Genomic DNA, 19,474 nt, shown 5'->3' on the forward strand with positions numbered 1-19,474 from the left:
ATTGTCCCTGAGACCTATCCTAGGTAAGAAATGGGAGGGGGGCGGAATCAGAATGGGCAAATAATAAGCAGTCAGGGAAAGATGGGGACAAGGGGGAGGCAGGAGGCTGTGGTCACAGGAGCACTTCTAGTGTGAGATGTTAGGAGATGGAAGAGCCAGCACGCCCTCCGGCTTGGTGGCTGCAATGGTGAAAAAAGGAAAGCCAGTGGGGTGGACAGGACCAACAGGTGGAGTCTGACGTAGTACCGCAGACTCCCTGGCCGTGCTCACCTGCCCCAGCACAGACCTGTTTTGCCAGCACTGCTTAGTACCCTCTTTCCTGCTGGCTAACCTAGGATTTAAGAAAGGATGCACACCTCCTCTGCTCGCATGGCTTCCAACACCACCTCTGTGCCAGTGACTCCTGACTCTGTCACTCTATCCTGATTTTTCTCAACTTTGCTACTAACCTCTTCCCGGGCTGCCTGAGACACCTCAGGTCAACACAGCAGACGGGATTCCTTAGTTCCCTCACAAAACCTGAACCAGCCCATGTCACTGATGGAAACTCCACCTTTCCCTTTGTTCAGGGTGGAAATCAGCAACGGACCTACAATGGTCTTGAAGCAGAAGGAGGGCAGAACAGTCCGAGTTGGCCAGGAGCCATGTCTATGTCTGACTTCAGCCTTAGCCTCTTTCTTTACATCTCACATTGGACCGAACAACAAATCCTGCTGGCTCAACCTTCAAAGTATCCTGAGAAGCAATTTCTTGCCACCTCTGTGGCTACCACCTGGTCTGAGCTGCCAAGATCACAGCAATAGTAGGATGACCTGTTGCTACCACAACCCTCCCCCAACCAGACCCTTCCCAAGCAGAGGGAAAGTCACAGTCCCTCCCTCGGACATCCCCCTGCTACCCTCCTTCTCACTCATTCCACCCAGCCTGGGTGGCCACCTTTGCTCTCACCACATCTGACAATTCGACCCCCACCCCAGGTCTGTGCTGCTCCCTCTGCCCGGAATGTTCTTCCTGTGAGAACTACATGGCTTGCTCCCTCAGCTCTTTCAGGTCTTGCTCATGTCACCTCCATGGAGCTATGAGCACCCTGTTTATACTTGCAAGCTGCCTCTTGCCACCAGGCCCCGTCCCCCAAGTCTTTCCCTCTGCTCTCTGCACACAGCACCCAGTCTACTTATTTATTAGCTTTGCTTGTTGTATGTCTCCTGCACTAAAATGTAAGCTGCAGGAGAGTGGAGTTGGGGTTCCCTTAGCTCACTGATGCCTGGTGGTGGGGTATAGGAATGCCTTATGTGCAGGCTTCGCTCTAGGTTCAGGTAACAGAGAGGGACAAGACACACAGGACCTCTGCTCCCATGGAGCCTGCATACCACGGATAGATGGAGACAAAGAAACAAGCAGAAAAATACAGGGTGTTACTGACAATGTGTGCCGAGCTGAGGCAGACGCTGTGACAGTGACTGCCTGTTCATGCTCTGCTGAGGAGGTGACACTTTACGGCAGGACTTGAGGAAAGGACCACATCTCTCTAATGATAAGTAATCCATGCATATTATGGTGTCATCATAAAAGCAAAGCTAAAAAAAAAAGTCCATGGCACTGAGGAAGGAAAGGGATGGCAGAACGCTGAGCACAAGGACAGCAACAGGGCACAGGATGGACTGGAGGCCAGAGGAAAGGGCAACACTTTGTGACACTCCATCCAGCCCATTGTCTGACATGGGGCAAAAGGATTGCATATTTGATACATGTTTTACTGCTGATTTTAAACTGGAGGATAAAATAATATTCTCCTAATAATTCCAACATCAACAACTGAAATTTCAAGAAACAATAACGCCCAATTGCATTTTTGTATCTGAACAGTGACTCACTTGTTGTGTAATGAGGTTTAATTTTGCTGGTACTGGCAAAAATCTTCCTACTAAAGTAGTCATTGGCTTAGGGACATCTGTAAGAAAGACAATTAAAATTAATTGATAGTCTGTATCATTTCTACCTGCACGAAAATGGATTATGGACTTATGTACAAAGCTATTTACACTCATCGTGATTCTGTTTGCATTAGCTATAAAACCCTCCAGGTCAATGGATTCTTTTAGTTATACTATTTTTTTATTGTTGTTTTCGTGTGTGGAACTGAGATTTGAACTCAGGGCCTCACACTTGCTAGGCAGGTGCTCTTACTGCTCCAGCCACACCTCCAGTCCTTTTTTGTGTTGGGAATTTTTGAAATAGGGTCTCATCAACTATTTGCCCAGGCTGGCTTTGAACTACGATCCTCCTGATCTCTGCCTTCTGAGTAGCTGGTATTACAGGCATGAGCCACCTGAGCCAGCTTTTGTTGTTTTCCATCATAAAACAGCTTGACCTGAGTTTCCAAGGAGAATCTACTGTGCTAAAGATGTTGTTAGTGCCCAGATTCCCAAGTGCCCTTGGGTACCCCAGCAAATTCACCAGGGCCCCCTTGGTTATTCTACATTTTCAAAGAAAGCCCCGTGACAGTTGCTGGACACCACATGAATTACTTTCAATTTATGTGCCTGCTTTTCTTCAAATAGTTACTAGGTTGTTAGGAGATACTGATTAAGCTATTTGGACCAAGCTACTTATGGAGCTGAAAGGTATTTCTTTGACCCAAGAGTTCCATGAAGAACATTCCTGAGACCTGCTTCTTTCACTCTAACTATAAGGCCAAACGCATTCACTTATAGTACAAGACATCGTTTCATTCATTGACTCTACCTGACTGAAGATAATTATTTTGATCTTGGTACTGAGGAACCAAGTGGAGCGCCTTTAGCTCTCTTGTGCCAGAATTGTCTATGCACAGCATTTGTGTGCCTCCTTTCAACTGGCAAATCACCTGCAATGGAAACCAGTGATGAGGGTTCATTGTTCAGAACAGTGAGCCTCAATAAACTTACATGAGAGAAGAGCTCTAGTCCAGGATTTCAGTTTCAGAGGAAGAGGGAAAATTATAGATTGCTTTTCATTTCTTCCTCTACAACAATTGCTCCCTAAATACCTCGCAGAGGTGTTTCTGCGGTGCCTTCCATGTGCTGAGGGCCTCTTCCTGTCTTCTTCCACAGGTGTCTACCCAGTGGGACTTGGCCCAGACACCAGCCAGGTGCCATGCACAGAGCTTCCCTCGCCCTGTCCTTCACTCCACAGCCCATGTTACAAGGGAGAGTGCTGTTCTCCAAACCTTAGCTCATTTGGACCTCATTTCTCCCCTTGGTACCCTCTGTGGCTGGGCCCATCTGTAGAATAAATTCTAACTTTGCTACAGTGTCTTTTCCTGCCACACATGTCATCATTTTTCATGTTTACTTATTTTATTTCCTATGAGGATGGTTTAGAAAGGCTAATTCAGGAATGAGAAAATGAAATTCTAGAAGCCACATTGATCTTCCTAGGCCTGACTAGCACCATCAGCTCTCCCATTTGGATTCTGACAACTAATAAACCCTCAAAAAACCAGGTGAGTCCAACAGTCAGTCCCACCAGCCAAAAGCACAGCTAGAGCTCACTGTGCCCCCAGCCTGTTCCTGGACGAGTGGTGTGGGCCCAGAGACAAGAGAAGCCATGGTTTTAGCCCTTAGGCTGCTGATAATCTAGGAAGTAAGTCCCAAATGGGCAAAAAGGTCAATGTCACAGATAACACACACAGAACCCACTGTATAGGAAGGACAGACCCTTCAAGTCACCCTCCTCAGCGAGAGGTCAGTGCTAATGCCCAGCTGCAACTGTGTTTGTATTTGGAGGACAACGCTGTGCTACACACAGGTGTACAGATTAGGCTGGGGAAGGCTAAGAGTGGGCTCCAGGCCTCTCTGTGCTGCACACTCTTGGGCTCAACACCCCCAAGAGAATCTGCTGATGCAGTCTGGGGGAATCAGAGTCCTCATCCAGCTGACTTGTCCAGGGGTCCTGGAAGAGCTCTGCCATCAGGGCCAGGGGTGTGGTCCAAGCGGCAGAGCACCTGCCTAGCAAGCATGAGGCCCTGAGTTCAAACCCCATTACTGCCAAATTAAATAAATTAATTAAAGAAAAAAAAAAAAAAGCCCTACCATCAGACCCCAGGGCACTGAGTCCCAGCTAGGGTCAGGTAGTATTTGCATAGCAAATCAAGTTTCATGGGGAGCTCATTTCAAGTGCTTCCTGGACAAAGCCTCTGCCTTAGATCCAGGGCCTCCTTCTGTGGATGAACTGCAGGAAGTGCTTATTGGTTGTTTGGACTCTGAGCACTTTTAAAGGAGTGCTGGAGTGGACTCCCTGCATCCTCCACCCAATCCCACCCCACCCCAGGCCTATTCCTCACCTCAGTGAGATCTGGTGCTCTGGACACACCACTTACAATGTAGAAGACGAATGCAGGCCATGTTAACGACTCTGTTGCCTCATCCATGAAATAGGGGTAAAAATAATGCCCACCCTAGGGTGTTGGCAGGATGAAACAACATGACACAGGTACAAAAATCTTATGCAACCAAAGGAGACCAATTACATGTCCTTCCCACGTAAGCTGCTGGCAATAGAAACCTGGAGGCAGGGAAGAAAGGCTCACAGACTCTGCCTAGAAGCCAGGACACTGCAGCCCATGCCCCCAGCAAGCCAAACCACAGTGTTCAGCTGCTGCGCCCACTCCGGTGCCCGAACCCCTTTTCTTGTGGACTGATGCCACATGGGTTACACTCCCCTTAATGAATACATCAGTGTTTGATTGCTAGATCTGGTCAAAATGGAACCTCAGAGGTGAAAGATTAAAGGTGAAAGGCTCTAGTTGACATTCCCTCTTTTTAGGCAAAGACAGCCAAAAGTGCTGACCCAACAATTAAACCAAATGAGAGGCACAACTGGACAAATTGATGGCTTGGTGACCATGGGCGCCATTTGTCACAATGTCAGTCTTGCACATTTTCTTCCCCTTAGTTACCATCGGGCTTGAGTCTTTCTTGCGAGAGCAGCCAGAGGTGTCCTCTGCCTCCTGGGATGATGGGAATTTGCAACAGAACTCCTGAGCCAGAGGGTTCTGGAAAGCTGCTTCCTCTGGGTTGCTACTGGCAACAGTGCCACCTGTGTCCTTTATTTCAACCTGGAAAAAGCAGCAGTTATGTCAGAGGACTCTGTGGACATTGGCTCTTGGAGTTGCATAACACAGAGAACTCAAATCTGACTTTGTGTCCAAGTAAAGAGTGCCCCCTTCCCCACTGGGGCTTCTGAAACCACTGTTTTCCCCAGAGGGCAACAAGAAGGGGTGACAAGTCATCCGGCCAGACTTACTCAGGACCAAAGATTTTGAGGACCCAAATCACCTGTTCATGAAGTATGGAGCTGTGATTCTGACATGGTGCTTGTGCTGTCTCAAAAACATAGTCTAGGACTGGAGGTGTGGCTCAAGCAGTAGAGTGCCTGCTTTGTAACCACGAAACCCTGAGTTCAAACCCCAGACCCCCTCCCCCCAAAACACAACAGCCTAGATGCCAGGGTGTGTTTCAGGGGACCAGAGCTGCTTAGCAGGCTCTAGGCTCCGAGTTCCATCCCCAACTCCCCCTGCGCGCACACACACACGCACACACACACATGCACACGCACACACACACACACACACACACGCACACACAGTCTAAGTCACTAAGAGTCCCCTGGTGTTCCTGTGCCCCTTGTGCTGCTTAAGGTCCCTCCTCCTGCACTAGGAGCTGGAAGCCTCGTTGGACTGTCCTTACATCACCTGAAATGTCCCCAACACACGTACTTCGAGCACACTCCTTAGGGTGTAGCGAATGCTCTATTGTTTTGCCTGCTCCTGAAGAAACACCAGTCCTCAGGGATGGTTTAGTATTATTCATAATTACTTCTATATTTATCACGTGTGATGCATTGAAGGTGACAGTTCTAATTACACAGTGTCCTTTCCTGACATAACAGGAGGACAGTAATTACTGAGAGCCAGTAAGAGTGGGAATAACTGTCAGCTTTGGTTTTAAGCTATACTGTGCAACAACTGTCAGTTCAATGACACATTCGTAAAATCACCAAAAATAGGAGGAAATAAATGATCACTGGAAATCTCTGGAGTTTGAAATCTGAAGAGCCTCAGTGGTTAAAAAACTACCATTGGACCTGAGTGCTTCAAATTGGGATGCTTATTTGTAACACTTGATAAGGATGCAAGGGGACCAGGGGAGAGTGCATCCTTGGCATCGCCCTCACCCATCTTCTTAACCCCTCCCATCGGCCAGGAGGCAGTCCTCTTTTGAGGACTTTTTGATTCTATGGTAAAGATGACTCTACATAAAATCACAGAATAGGCAACCCATCTTCCAATATATGGCCGTTGGCTTGAACTTGGAGTTTGTCTAATGCAATACAGAGGCCAAATAATAACAATTACTCTGTATTGGCAAAAAACAAAACTTAGCACAGCAGACTAGCACCAGGTATAAATCTTAAGAGCAAAGTTTAGCTATATTTTAAGTTATAGCCTTGTTTAGACATTTCAAGTTGTACAGAAATACAGAAAAATTTACATTTTTCTTTTGCTTGCTGCTTTGGGGAGCTTGCCATGTACACCTCATCAAAGTTTAGCTTTAATTTAGCTCCCTAGGGCCAGCAAATACTTAAGATACATTATTTCCTCAGCCCCATGCAACGAGTTTTTGAACTCCTTATACACTACAGAAAAATTGCACTCACAGAGTGAATCTAAACAAAGGCCAGTGGTGGGAACAAATGTCCAAAAAAAGGAAATTAGTAATTCACCCTGAATATTTACTGGGAAATAATCCCATTCTGTTTAAACTGTAAACATATCCATGTTCAATCTTTTCATAATGAACCAGGAAATGGTTCTTAAAAATTCAAAAAGAAAATTCTCTATTTTGCAAACCCAGATTACATTAAAAGAGAACTTTGCTTAACATCAGCCAATTCTTTTGACTGCTCTGACTCCTCTCTCTCTTTCTATCCTCCCGCCCCGCCCCTTCCTCTCTCTGGCATTCTAACATTTGAGCCACTCCCCCAGCCATGCAAAATGGAGTTTGTAAAGTTTGGAGCCACCTGGAAACGGTTCTGAGAGAGACCTCTGTTGTCCTGGCCTCTGTCTAGGGACAAGCAGAAGATCGGGGAGGCCTGTCCTCTGCGCCACCTTTTCCTGGCTACAAAGGAGCAGTGAGTAGGATTTTAAGAGAACCAGAAGAGCAGAAATCTGAGTTCCTGGAGCTGCCATAGCTCCTACAGCCACCGCAGCTGTGATTTAGGACATGTGAAATCAGGCTCCAGTCATCTCAGCACTAATTCAAGTGTTCACAAAGGCCTGTCCTAGAGATACTGAAATGCTTGCAGGGAGGAGTAATCCAGTTTTCCAAGCTGGATCCCTTTGAGGGACCAATGCACATTTTCTTGCTTTCCTTTGCAACTAATCTGTTAGTTTCAAGCAAGAAGCAGCAAATCACCAGTGGCTCTCCATCGCTAAAGACAGCAGTTAGCTGCGAAGCAGCAAGAATTTATTCAGGCTCTGATTGCTGCGTATGTTTGAAGAACCTTCCTTCATTCAGAGGGAAAAACCTAACACCTTGATTTCAAGGCTCAACAAACCTAGCTACTCTGAGTCCTTGGTCTGAACAAGCCCTATAGTAAAAGGAAAAAAAAAAAAGAAACAAACCACTCTGGCATGCGTGAGACCCTGGATTCCATCCCCAGCACCACGGGACGCCGGGAGCCCAAATTAAAAACCTACAACGATGCAAACAGTGAACTCCTTACTCCCCCATGAGTAGGCTTCCTCCCTACAGCTGGCGATAGCCGCGGGGCGTTGCCACCTGCAGGCGAAGGGCTACGGGAAGGAGGGGCGTGGCCACTTGCAGGTAGGGGGCGTGTCCACCCAGAGGAGGGGGGCGTGGCCGGGCGCGTGCTGGACCTCGCTGGGGGATGGGCTCCCGGGACTCGGGGCCCCGGGAGGGTCCGGCTCTTACTGGGATCACCCGCACGCCGGCGCCCAGCGGCAGCAGCGAGGACAGCACGTGCACGCTGTAGGCGGGCGGCGGCGCGGCGTCCTCCGGGGCGCGGAGCTCGGGGAGCCCCGCCAGGTCCCCGAGGAGCGCGGCCGGGACGTCGCCCTGGCCGGCGGCACCCGGCGGAGGGCTGAGCGCGCGCAGCAGCGGCTCCCCGGGGTCCGCGGCGCCCAAGTACGCGTCCCCCAGCACGGGCAGCTCGTCCTGCTCGGACTTCACCACCACGGCGGGGCTCAGGGCCAGGCCCTCCGGCACGAACGGGCGCTCGGCGCTGAAGAGCTCGGTCGCCATCTCATCGTCGGGCCCGGGCATCGCGCCGAGCAGAGGGGCCTCTTCCATGGCCGCAGAAGGACGGGCGGCCGGGCATCGCCCCACCCTGCTCCGGGCGGGATCCGACTAAGGCGGGCCGCGCACCTACAACGAGCTGCAGTGAGCGCCCCGCCGTCCCCTCCCCGCCCGCAGCCCCGAGGCCCGGCCCGGGGACGCGAGGGGCTCCGGGCGAGGCTAGGGGGCAGGCACCGGAGGGCCGCCTGAGGAACACACCTGGGCCGCCTGGCTGCCGCTGCGCGACACGGTAACCGGGCGAGGGTCGCACAATGCCGGGCCTGGCGCTCCGCGACCGTTAACTGTCGGGGAAGGGGGCGGAGCCTGGGGGCGGAACCTATAAGAGCCCGGGGGGGGAATCTGAGTGGGCGGGGCACTAAGGGGGCGGGGCCCAGAGTCTAGCCTTCAAGGGAGCCTATGATGGGTCGGGTATCGTGGGTGGCGGGCGGGGTGGGAAAATTGCGGGCCTGCGATTGGCCGAGTATCGTGGGTGGGCGGGGCCTTCGGGGCGGGGACCGGAGTCGAGCCTTGGCGGGTGTGGAGGATCAATTGCTGATTGTCACTGTGCTAATTGGCTTCAGCATTCAAAAAAATCCCAGGAAGAATTTGCTAATTCTCAAATTTCGAGTGGCAAGGGCAGTCAAAAAAAAAAAAAAATCCGTAGCCAGGATTTCCTTAACTGAAAAATTACTCTGGGACATTAGAGCGCACCTTAAAATTTTTTTACAGTGTGTAATAAGATTTTGACTATTGCTATGTAAACAACCTAAAGTGCAAGCAACTAGAGAATTACAAGGATACCGACTTGAAGTCCTTCTCTTGTTTATGTCACCAGCAGCCAATGATGCTGGTGGAGAATCGCCCCATTTTCTCCTGTCTGATAGGGCAGGATTCCTCAGAAAGTTCTAGTGGTTTCTTCAAATGAAAATCAGGATCTCTTTTTCCCTTATTTCGTTATATGTTACACAGCCACCTGGCTAAAAGAAGTATTATAAAAGCGTGACTTCCCCAATCACACCGCCTGTCAGAGTTTGCTGTGAGTCGGATGCCACTGGCAGAGATCAAGAGGATGGAGGTTTGAAGCTAGCCCGGGAAATAGTGAGTCCCTATCTGGAAAATACCCAATACAAAAAAAATAAAGGGCTGGCTCAATGGCCTGCCTAGCAAGTGTGAAGCCCTGAGTTCAAACCCCAGTGCCACAAACATAAAAAAGTTTATTTCCAGCCTTCTCCCTTGGTGGCTATGTACTTGTTGCGGGGGGTGGGGGGGGGAGGGGGATGTGCCAGTCTTACTCACATTTGACGATGGAATAATCACCCAGTGATTGAGAGGCAGGGCTGAGATCTAACGGGTCCCCTGAAATTGGAAGGCTTAGGAGGCTACCCAAGCCAAGGAGCCCAACCAGAACATCCATTGGGAGGACCCTGACTATTACAACCCGCAAGGTAGTGCCACTTGTGCATTCATCAACGGGACACTGAGTAGCATCGTGCCTGGTGTGCAGTCACTGGTGTGTGACCAAGCTGTTCAGAAGAACGAAGCCTGAGACCTCTGTACCTGCTGCTGTTCCTGGATGCTCTACTCATCCTGCAGGATTGGCCAGAGCTGGCTCTACCTTGTCACTCAGTCCTCAGCTCCAGCCCACTGTATATCAGGCACCTTCCTGGGCCAGTTTCCACTGCCCGCACCCTGCACAGGGCCCATACTGAGGATCCTTTACTTGGCTGGTTCAGTCCTCTATCTCCTCCCACCAGAACTGGGGTGACAGCCAGAGCCTGGTGGGGTCCTGGCTGCATTCTCAAGAAAACCTGCTGAACAAAAGGAATTTGTCATTTAACATATTTATTGAGCACCTACTGTGTCAGGCACTGAGCAAAGGGATGGAAGAATGAATGATGTAAGTTAACACCAATGGCTTCTACTTACATGTCCACCCTGCCCTATGACCCCCCCCCTTTCGTTAGCATGGAAAGGACAAGAACACATTCTGTAGTAGACAGGGGTAATGTTTTATTAAGGGTACCCTACATCCATGCTGTGCATTTATAAGATTTACATCCAAGGAGGAGCACATGGTATTTACATGTAATGCACGGATTAAGACAGGAATTCAAGCCACAGCTGTGGTAAACTACAGTTTGTTCCAAATTATACAGAATACTCTTACCTCCCCCTTTCCGACATGTACAATAAAAACCCATTCTTTCCCCTTTTAAGGAATAGAAAATTGCATTGACAGCTGCACTGATTAGCAACGATTACACTAGAAACATTTAAAACCTGAGAGAAGCCCAAACACGTTTGAGCACTAACACATCTACACTGGAATTCATGTGAGCACATGGTAACACAGATTGGTCAGCAGTCACTAGCGTGGGACTTAGGTGGCTCTGATGGAGGCTGCTGGGCCTCGTGGCTGGAAGCGACACTCAGCCTGGGAGGACGGGGCCACTCCCCCCAGAACCTGCCTGACTGCACACAGTCAGTTTTTTTCTTGTTTTTGCCTTTTGTGTTCATTCTTTCTTGCTTTTAAGAGGTGGGAATTTTACATTACAAAATGTACACCCATTCTATGCGGATGTGCTTTGAGCAAGCCCCCCTCGCCAACGCCGCCAGCCCTGCAGAAGCAGGAAGAGGGCGAGCCGAGCGAGGACTAACCGAGTGGTCAGAGAAATAAATACACTTCAAAACGGGACAGCTAAGGCTTGTCACGACAGGCCAGAGGCGGGGATGTCGCTCTGTGATGCTCTATGTTTACATTAAATGCTGAAGATGACTCAGTGCATAATTGCTTTGTGGTCACTCCTCTCGAAGGGTGTGATGAGTGGACCTAGCACCGTGCCTTGCAACCCTTTGCTCTGTCACCAAGATGACCCAACCTACTGTGTGCAGCCACCTCTGGCTTCTCTGGAAATGAGGGGTTGTTTTCTCAGGCAGGAGGGATGAGAAGGAAACCCTGCTGGCGTGTGGCACCCGACTCCTGACCACCATGAGGCCACCTGCCCTTCCCCCAATTCTGCTCAGTTCTTGGTGGCCAGTGTCTTGCTCTCCTCACCGTCATGTGGGGAAGTGCTAATGCTCTTTAGTTTGCTGGGTTTGGGGAAGCTGTGATCCCGAGCGCACACCAAGGTGTGTCCTCAGCTAAGTCTCTGGGTATCATGTCACTCGCTCCCCTTCTCTCACACACCTGTCATTTCTTTTGTTGTCTAATGATGACAGGAAGGAGGCTAGTGAGGGGCACCTGCCCTGGGAGGGCTGGGAAAGCATAGCAAGCGGTCTGTAGGGTCACCCATACTCAGTAAGCTGAGAGGGGAGCAGCAGCACCCCACAACTCCCCCCAAAGACTCCTCAAGCCCTCTGGCAGCCCCCTGGCTCTGAGGACCTTTTGTCTTAAGGCACTGGGTTTTGAGGACATGCAAGTTGGGACCATGGTGGTACTCTGGTTGCTTCAAACATGGAGATGCAAGTGCAGATTACCAACTGGGACGGTGACAGTCACCCACTGGGTGGACACCACCCCTAAGCATGGTGTTTTCCACTAGCTTGTTATAGTGAGCTGGAACTACTGTCACTGCCAATGCCAGTGACACTTTCTCTTTTCACAAGTTAAATGCAAAAGTCCACAGGGTGAAGTTAAACACCCATTTTGTTACCGTCGGGGAAGTGCAGCCCTTCCACTTCCCATGTGTGAGCCACAACCCCACTCATTCCTTCATGAATAAGTATGAGCCGATGCAAAGGCTTCGGGGACCAAGCAAGGCCAGGCTTGGAAGTGGTAGGGTTACACTTCACACGGTGGAGCCCACCGTTCTAGAGAGACAAAAACAATAAATGCTTTCTGGAAGGAAAACTCTTTAAGTTTTCTAAGAGCAATTTTTCATCCTGAACTAGGATCAGGATTAATACCTATTCTTCATTTGGTTTGTGTCACAAGAGTCCATTTTCCCTCACTGTGCGGCCTAGTGGAATTACTTTTTGGAATTAGCGGTGAGCTTAAACAAGGCGAGGATGTCACTCATTGCTTCTCTCAGGTGCTTTCCAAAGCGATGAGAGTCCTGATTAAACACAGAAAGCAAAAAGACATTAAGATGTGGAACTCTGACTGAGCGTGGTGGTACATGCCTGTAATCCCCACTGCTCAGGAGGCAGAGATAGGAGGATCTCAGTCTATGGCCAGCCTGGGTAAAGTTACTGTGAGACCCTATCTGAAAAACAAACTAAAAACAAAAAGCCTGGGATGGCGGCTCAAGTGGTAGAGCGCTTGTCTAGTGAGTGGGAGGCCCTGAGCTCCATCTCCAGTGCAACAGCAACAACACAAGTGGAAATTCGCACATTTAAAGCCTTTATGTGTGTCAGCTGACTCCCAGTTGCATCCAAATTCCTTTCTGCCAATTCCCTAAACTTTGAGGGAATAACCAAATGTTTAATGAGAGCATCTGGAAAAAGGTGGAGGGTGGAGACCTCTCAGGTGTTGTGCTGGTCACAAACAAAGAGAGCAGGTGGAGTCCAGGGCTTGCTCTTACCAGTGACCGTATCCCTGAGGATGGCAGCCTCTGCAATATCACCCTGTAATTACTTGGCCAGCCCTAAGAAAGCTTCTAGGCTGCCAGCCCCAAACAGCAAGCTAAATCTTTAAAAATGGCTCTCAAAAACCTGGAATGAGAGACAAAGGAGAGACAAGTGGGGAAAGTCCTGAAGCCTGGCACAGTGGGTGGGGATCCAGTTTTCCCTAGAGGGAACAGCTGGGGCCTTGTCTAGAACTGATGACTGGCACCTCTGTAAGGCTGACAAGGCTTCAAAGCCTGGCCCCAGGCTTCCTGCCTGCCACAAGGGCACTTGACATTCTCAGTGGGTCTTGGGGAGAGGTTTTTTTTGTTTTGTTTTGTTTTTTGTCTTTTCTTTTTCGGTGCTGGGATCGAACCCCAGGCCTCACGCATGCTAGGCAAGCACTGTACCACTGAGCTACATCCCAGCCCTCAGTGGGTCTTAAACACGAGGTGTCTGTGTGTCCTGGCTTGGCACCTGGTAGCCGTGCTTCGGACATTAATGTAACATCCTGCCGATCCCAGCCCCAAGCCACAGAGGGACCTAGGCTCAGAAGCCTAGATGCTCCCCACTGTGATGGGAGTCCCAACGGCCCGTCACCCTGGATGATCCAAAGAGGCCCACGGAGGTGTGCTGAGACCCGTGTGAGGCCTGGCCCTGAGTGGCCTGACATTTGAAAAGGTTCAAGGAGTCTGAGAGAGGCACACAAGTCTGTGGCCCGGGCTGACCACAGGCTGACGTGAGCAGGCCTGCAGGCTGCCACGTGTCTTAAGCCATGGGTAAGCACTCATTTTGAGTCATGGTTTCTCTGTGTAGCCCAGGCTGGCCTCCAACTCACAACCTTCCTGTCTCAGCTCCTGACTGCACACATCAGTTTTCTGTACAGAAGTGAACACTGCTTTCGGTACACAGGTTATGCCCCAGTATTCTTTTCCCCCTCCACCCCATTACTCGTATCTCTCTTGATAAACCTTATTATCTTTAATAAACTCCTACTTTAAAAAAAAAAGTGATTGTGGCACTGCTTATCAGGCTACGCACAATATAGAAAGGAGGGGATAAGCAATGGATACGAGAGGAAGGTCACGTGCTCGCCCGCAAAGGACCTGGGGGCCCTGCCTATGTGTCCTGCACGCGATTCTTAGCTACCTTCCAAATGTTACAGGGCTTCAAAGTTACAGGTGCATGCCAATGTTGACATTTAATGCCACTGCGACCTGCAAAGGTGGGGTAAGAGACTTTTGAAATTCGTCTCTGTGAAAACATCCACACCAAGTAAAAGTGGAACACTGAATTGAACTTCCTGTTAAAGATGTACTCCCTTAAGAAGAAAAACACGCCATCCTTAGCAAAAGGGGCGTCTTTCCCGTACCGTCTCGGGGCTGGAGAACTTGGAGGAAATGTGGAAGTGAATGTAGTTCCCCCCCACGATGATGTACGACACGCCATAGCCATCGTCAGCCACCTGTAGGACGAGGGATGAAAACTCACTGGAGATTTGAGAAGGTGCTTCCAGCCATCCCAAACACAACCCATCAAGTCCCTTATGATGGTAGACCCAGCAGTACTGAGGGGTACTCAGAACCAAGATGGGCCTGAAGTGGGGACCCAGCACATCCCTCTGTGACATCAGCAGGGCCACCCGAGAGCCATGCTTACCGGCCCAAAGCCCCCTCCACCAGACACGTGGTGTGGATTCCTCTCAAGGTCAAACAGCTCTATCTGTTGATGAGGGGTCTGGCTCGTTGACAACCTCCAAGGCTCAGATAACACCTGTAAGAGAAACAAGGGAATGTTCAAGTGACACCGTCCCAATCCCCGTCCTCTTCTGTGCCTGACGTCCCCCGTGGGGCCACAAGAAGAGACCTGCTTGGTTAACAGGCTGCTTTGAACGCCAAAAGTCTATGTCCCTGAGGGAGGCACTGGCTGGGGTCAGCATGTCTGCAGAGAGGACGCAGGATAGGGCAGGGCCCCTGCACTGGGAAACCAAGCCCTCCATGTAGTGACCCAGACAGATGGGGGCAGATACAGTCAGTCAGAATCAGAATGGGGTCACAGTCCTGCCAGTGCCTGCGAGGCAAGTGCAGAATTTTCAGGCATTCCCAAGCTGGTAATTAAATACAGCCACAGTGAAAAATGAAATTTTGTAACTGAGCCTGTCGCCCCAGCAACCCAGAAGCTGAAGCAGGAGAATGGCCTGAGCCCAGGGGTTTGAGAGCAACACAGCGAGATCCGCTTCAGAAAAGAATTAAAAGTTTATGAACTTACAATTAAATCACACTAAAAACAAAGGTGCCACCACTCAGGGCACATGGTCGGAGGCTCGTGGTCACTTCTGTACATTAAGTCAGGCCTTCTGCGTCCCTACCGCTCGGTTTCCGTCTCCGTGACGGCTGAGCCCACTTTCCTTATGCTCGTTCTGATGGGCGAGGTGGAACTGATGTACCAGGTTTTGTTCCTGCCGGGGGGGGGGCACCTACTTCCTTAAGGAAGGGGGAGTCCACGGCGAGGTATTTGGACACCACGTAAAGGCAGAAGAGATGGCGGTCGATGCCAGCGCCCGTCATAGAGAGGCGGTACATGTGCTGATGCTTCTCGGACGCCAGCTTGAACAACTTGAGCCTCTGCTCCACCTACGGGACACAGGGTGGGAAGGACACACTTTGGACACCCCAGCTGTGGGGTCTGGAGCTATGACCCAAACAGAAGGCAACCATCACTTTGCCTCCAGTGGTCTGACAGTGCAGGCAACTGGGACCCCGTAAGATGTGCCAGGGTAGGCAGTGACCACAGGGTCCTGACGGAGCCCAGCGCCCCTTCCTCACATTCCTGCCTGGAAGCACTACAAGGGGCAGGTTGTTGCTTGGTGGCCAGGGCCAGGAAGCTTGGGCTTTGAGTGCTCACTGTCAAAGGCAAGGCTCTGCCCCTCGGTTCCCTGTGGCACCACAGGTAGTACAGGGCCCTCCACAGGGGTCTGGCCGATTACTCTGCTAAAATGGCACCACTGGGGCTTCAAATCTGACCCAAAAAGACTGCTTTGGGTTCTTTTGGACTCTGCAACAGAAATCACAGAACCTGAGCACTGTGGTGCCCTTCACACAGGGAACTGGGGAGGCTGGGACCCACCCACGCAAGACATCTTGAAGGTTTCCGGCCACAGCTTAGAGCCATCTGTCATGGTGTGCACAAAGGGTCCTGTGAGAAGTCATGGCTTCCCTACCCTGAAGTCAATGACCTGTCCTCTCCTAGTCCCCTGCCCATGTACTGGGTCCATTCTGATGGGGAGACTCTTAGCACGTATGATCTCATTTCCAGAAGCACAGTGGGGACAAAAGTCTCTTTGTGTGTGTCCCCACTGTCATCTCTTAGCACTTTCTGTTCCCTTGAAAGGGGGAAGGAAGGAGAAGCTGGGGGAAGAGAGAGCATCTGGGGAGGAGGGAACATCTGGGGAGGAGGGAGGAGCTGGGGGGAGGGAGGAGGAGCTGAGGAAGGGAGGAGCTGGGGAAGGAGGGAGGAGCTAGGGAGGAGGGAGGAGCTGGGGAGAAGGGAGCAACTGGGGAGGAGGGAGGAGTTGGGGAGGAGGGAGCAGGTGGGGAAGGAGGAGGAGCTGGGGAGGAGGGAGGAGCTGGGGAAGAGGAGGAAATGGGGAGGAGGAGGAGCTGGGAAAGGAGGGAGAAGCTGTGAAAGGAGGGAGGAGCTGGGGAGGAGGAGGAGCTGGGGAGGAGGGAGGAGGAGCTGAGGGAGGGAGGAGCTGGGGAAGGAGGGAGGAGCTGGGGAGGAGGGAGGAGCTGGGGAGGAGGGAGGAGCTGTGAAAGGAGGGAGGAGCTGGGGAGGAGGAGGAGCTGGGGAGGAGGGAGGAGCTGGGGAGAAGGGAGCAGCTGGGGAGGAGGGAGCAACTGGGGAGGAGGAGGAGCTGGGGAGGAGGGAGGAGCTGGGGACGAGGGAGGAGCTGGGAAGGAGGAGGAGCTGGGGAGGAGGGAGGAGCTGTGAAAGGAGGGAGGAGCTGGGAAGGAGGAGGAGCTGGGGAGGACGGAGCAACTGGGGAGGAGGGAGGAGTTGGGGAAGAGGGAGCAGGTGGGGAAGGAGGAGGAGCTGGGGAGGAGGGAGGAGCTGGGGAGGAGGAGGAAATGGGGAGGAGGAGGAGCTGGGAAAGGAGGGAGGAGCTATGAAAGGAGGGAGGAGCTGGGGAGGAGGAGGAAATGGGGAGGAGGGAGGAGTTGGGGAGGAGGGAGGAGCTGTGAAAGGAGGGAGGAGCTGGGGAAGGAGGGAGGAGCTGGGGAGGAGGGAGCAGCTGGGGAGGAGGGAGCAGCTGGGGAGGAGGGAGGAGGAGCTGAGGGAGGGAGGAGCTGGGGAAGGAGGGAGGAGCTGGGGAGGAGGGAGGAGCTGGGGAGGAGGAGGAGCTGGGGAGGAGGGAGGAGCTGGGGAGGAGGGAGGAGCTGGGGAGGAGGGAGGAGTTGGGGAGGAGGAAGCAGGTGGGGAAGGAGGAGGAGCTGGGGAGGAGGGAGGAACTGGGGAGGATGGAGGAGCTGGGGAGGAGGAGGAGCTGGGGAGGAGGGAGGAGTTGGGGAGGAGGAAGCAGGTGGGGAGGAGGAAGCAGGTGGGGAAGGAGGAGGAGCTGGGGAGGAGGGAGGAGCTGGGGAGAAGGGAGCAGCTGGGGAGGAGGGAGCAGCTGGGGAGGAGGAGCTGGGGAGGAGGGAGGAGCTGGGGAGGAGGAGGAGCTGTGAAAGGAGGGAGGAGCTGGGAAGGAGGAGGAGCTGGGGAGGAGGAGGAGCTGGGGAGGAGGGAGGAGTTGGGGAGGAGGGAGCAGCTGGGGAGGAGGGAAGAGCTGGGGAGGAGGGAGCAACTGGGGAGGAGGAGGAGCTGGGGAGGAGGGAGGAGCTGGGGAGGAGGAGGAGCTGGGGAGGAGGAGGAGCTGGGGAGGAGGGAGCAGGTGGGGAGGAGGGAAGAGCTGGGGAGGAGGGAGGAGCTGGGGAGGAGGGACACAGATGATGAGGGTGGAGAGGCTGCGTGCCAGTGTCCAGATGCCCTGCCCTGGGAAAGCACGCACAGCGCACGCTGTCCCGGGCTGATGGCACCTACTGTCTGTGAGGGGTCCTCCATGGCCAGCACGAAGTTGCAGGACTCTGTGGTGCAGGAGCGTACGGTCTCTGTCCGCCCCTCTCGGAAGAGCCGGGTCATGGAGGCCTCGTAGGTGAGGCAGAACTTGCCCATGTCCTGGGAAAGGGAAAACAGTTCAGTGTGGCAGGTTAATGGCCTTAAGTATGCAGGGAAAAGTGTCCATGGGTGGCAGCAGAGGTGTCACAGACTCTGGAAGAGCAGGGAGGAGGAGGGAGTTAGCTTCTGGATGACCTTGGTTTCTGACCCAAGACACAACTGATGCCACGACAATCACTCCAGCCACATACACCCTGACTGAACTTCCCCGCGTGGACCTGACCAGTGTGAGAGCACTGACGGGTGTCCAGGTGTCACCTCCTTCCAGAGCCCAGAACTGCACATTCACAGGCAAGGTTCCTCACCCAAAACCTCTGTTACACCCATCAAGGTATAACCTGTGGTATAACTCTGTGACCTGTAGGGGACACAGAGCGGAATTGTTTCCTGCCGTGCTTGGGCTCCATTTTAAATGCTTTTGGGTTAAGCAGTTCAGTGTGCGTATTGGTGGGAAAATTAAGCTTCCAGGTTTTTCTTTTGCAGGGCTGGGGATAGAGCCAGGACCTCGCAAATGCCACGCCCCAGCCCTAAGCTTTGTGACTGTCACAATCTTTCGGGGATCCGTGTGACCGTCAATTATAAACGGCAGTTTGGCCATCGTTCTAGTTTATCTGATTTCAGCGTTGCCTCTTTTTACTTTTCTGCATTTGGTTCTTTTCTTAGCAGTAGCTGTGGAAATAGAGCTTCCAGGCTTGGACTCTGGAGCCACTGAGTGACTTCTTCCCTGCCATGTACTGTCACCTTAGCAAGTCACCTGAGCTCTCAGCACCTCAGTTTCCTCACCTGTGAGGGAGGCTGTGGGGGAGTGTGAAGGAAGCACTTATATCAGCAGCTGGCACAGAGCCAGACTCAGCAATAATAACTGTCCCCAGGGGACGCCAGATGTCACATGTGTGCACATTACTCATTGGGTTTTGGTTTTTTTGTGGGACTGGGATTTTAACCGAAGACTTCACAGTTGCAAAGCAGGTGCTCTACCACTCGAGCCACACCTCCAGTCCACTTTGCTTTGCTTATTTTGGAGATGGGAGTCTCACGAGTTATTTGCCCAGGCTGGCTTCAAATCTTGAGCCTCTCCATCTCAGCCCCCCAAGTAGCTGGGATTACAGGCGTGAGCCACCAACGCCCAGCTCCATCACTCATATTTTACCGTAAAAAGACTTCAATTAAAAACACAGGCCAGGTGTGGTGGTGCACTCCTGCAACCCCAGCCCAAGGGCAGAGGCAAGAGGATGGAGATTCGGTTACATGGTGAATTCCAGGCCAGCCTGAGCCACATATGGAGATCCTGTCTCAAAAAACAAAACACCAATAAACAATGCAACAGGAAATATCTTGCCAATGCCATGATGACTTCTGCTGCCCCCAGCATCCAA

At 52.0% G+C, this 19,474-nt stretch overlaps 2 protein-coding genes across 4 annotated transcripts in view; both read right to left on the bottom strand.

Annotated features, from left to right (window-relative positions):
* Tesmin (testis expressed metallothionein like protein) overlaps nt 1–8,643 on the bottom strand; it is a 31,688-nt gene extending 23,045 nt beyond the window's left edge. Inside the window, exons 1-5 of the mRNA XM_020184986.2 lie at nt 8,559–8,643; nt 7,977–8,429; nt 4,940–5,098; nt 2,746–2,866; nt 1,875–1,951 (exon numbers count right to left, since the gene is read on the bottom strand). Of these exons, the coding sequence (XP_020040575.2) occupies nt 1,875–1,951; nt 2,746–2,866; nt 4,940–5,098; nt 7,977–8,354 (735 nt within the window). The 5' untranslated portion in view covers nt 8,355–8,429; nt 8,559–8,643. The remainder of the gene's footprint in view (nt 1–1,874; nt 1,952–2,745; nt 2,867–4,939; nt 5,099–7,976; nt 8,430–8,558) is intronic.
* A 1,681-nt stretch (nt 8,644–10,324) lies between these two features.
* The window catches only part of Cpt1a (carnitine palmitoyltransferase 1A), a 51,251-nt gene continuing 42,101 nt past the window's right edge, over nt 10,325–19,474 (bottom strand). For all 3 annotated transcript variants that reach the window (XM_074050656.1, XM_020184975.2, XM_074050648.1), the window contains exons 15-19: nt 17,964–18,098; nt 15,365–15,517; nt 14,544–14,657; nt 14,257–14,349; nt 10,325–12,394 (exon numbers count right to left, since the gene is read on the bottom strand). In XM_074050656.1, coding sequence (XP_073906757.1) covers nt 12,308–12,394; nt 14,257–14,349; nt 14,544–14,657; nt 15,365–15,517; nt 17,964–18,098 — 582 coding nt within the window. In that variant the 3' untranslated portion in view covers nt 10,325–12,307. The remainder of the gene's footprint in view (nt 12,395–14,256; nt 14,350–14,543; nt 14,658–15,364; nt 15,518–17,963; nt 18,099–19,474) is intronic.

The sequence above is a fragment of the Castor canadensis genome, chromosome 1, assembly GCF_047511655.1.
Source record: "Castor canadensis chromosome 1, mCasCan1.hap1v2, whole genome shotgun sequence".
Lineage (NCBI taxonomy): Eukaryota > Metazoa > Chordata > Mammalia > Rodentia > Castoridae > Castor > Castor canadensis.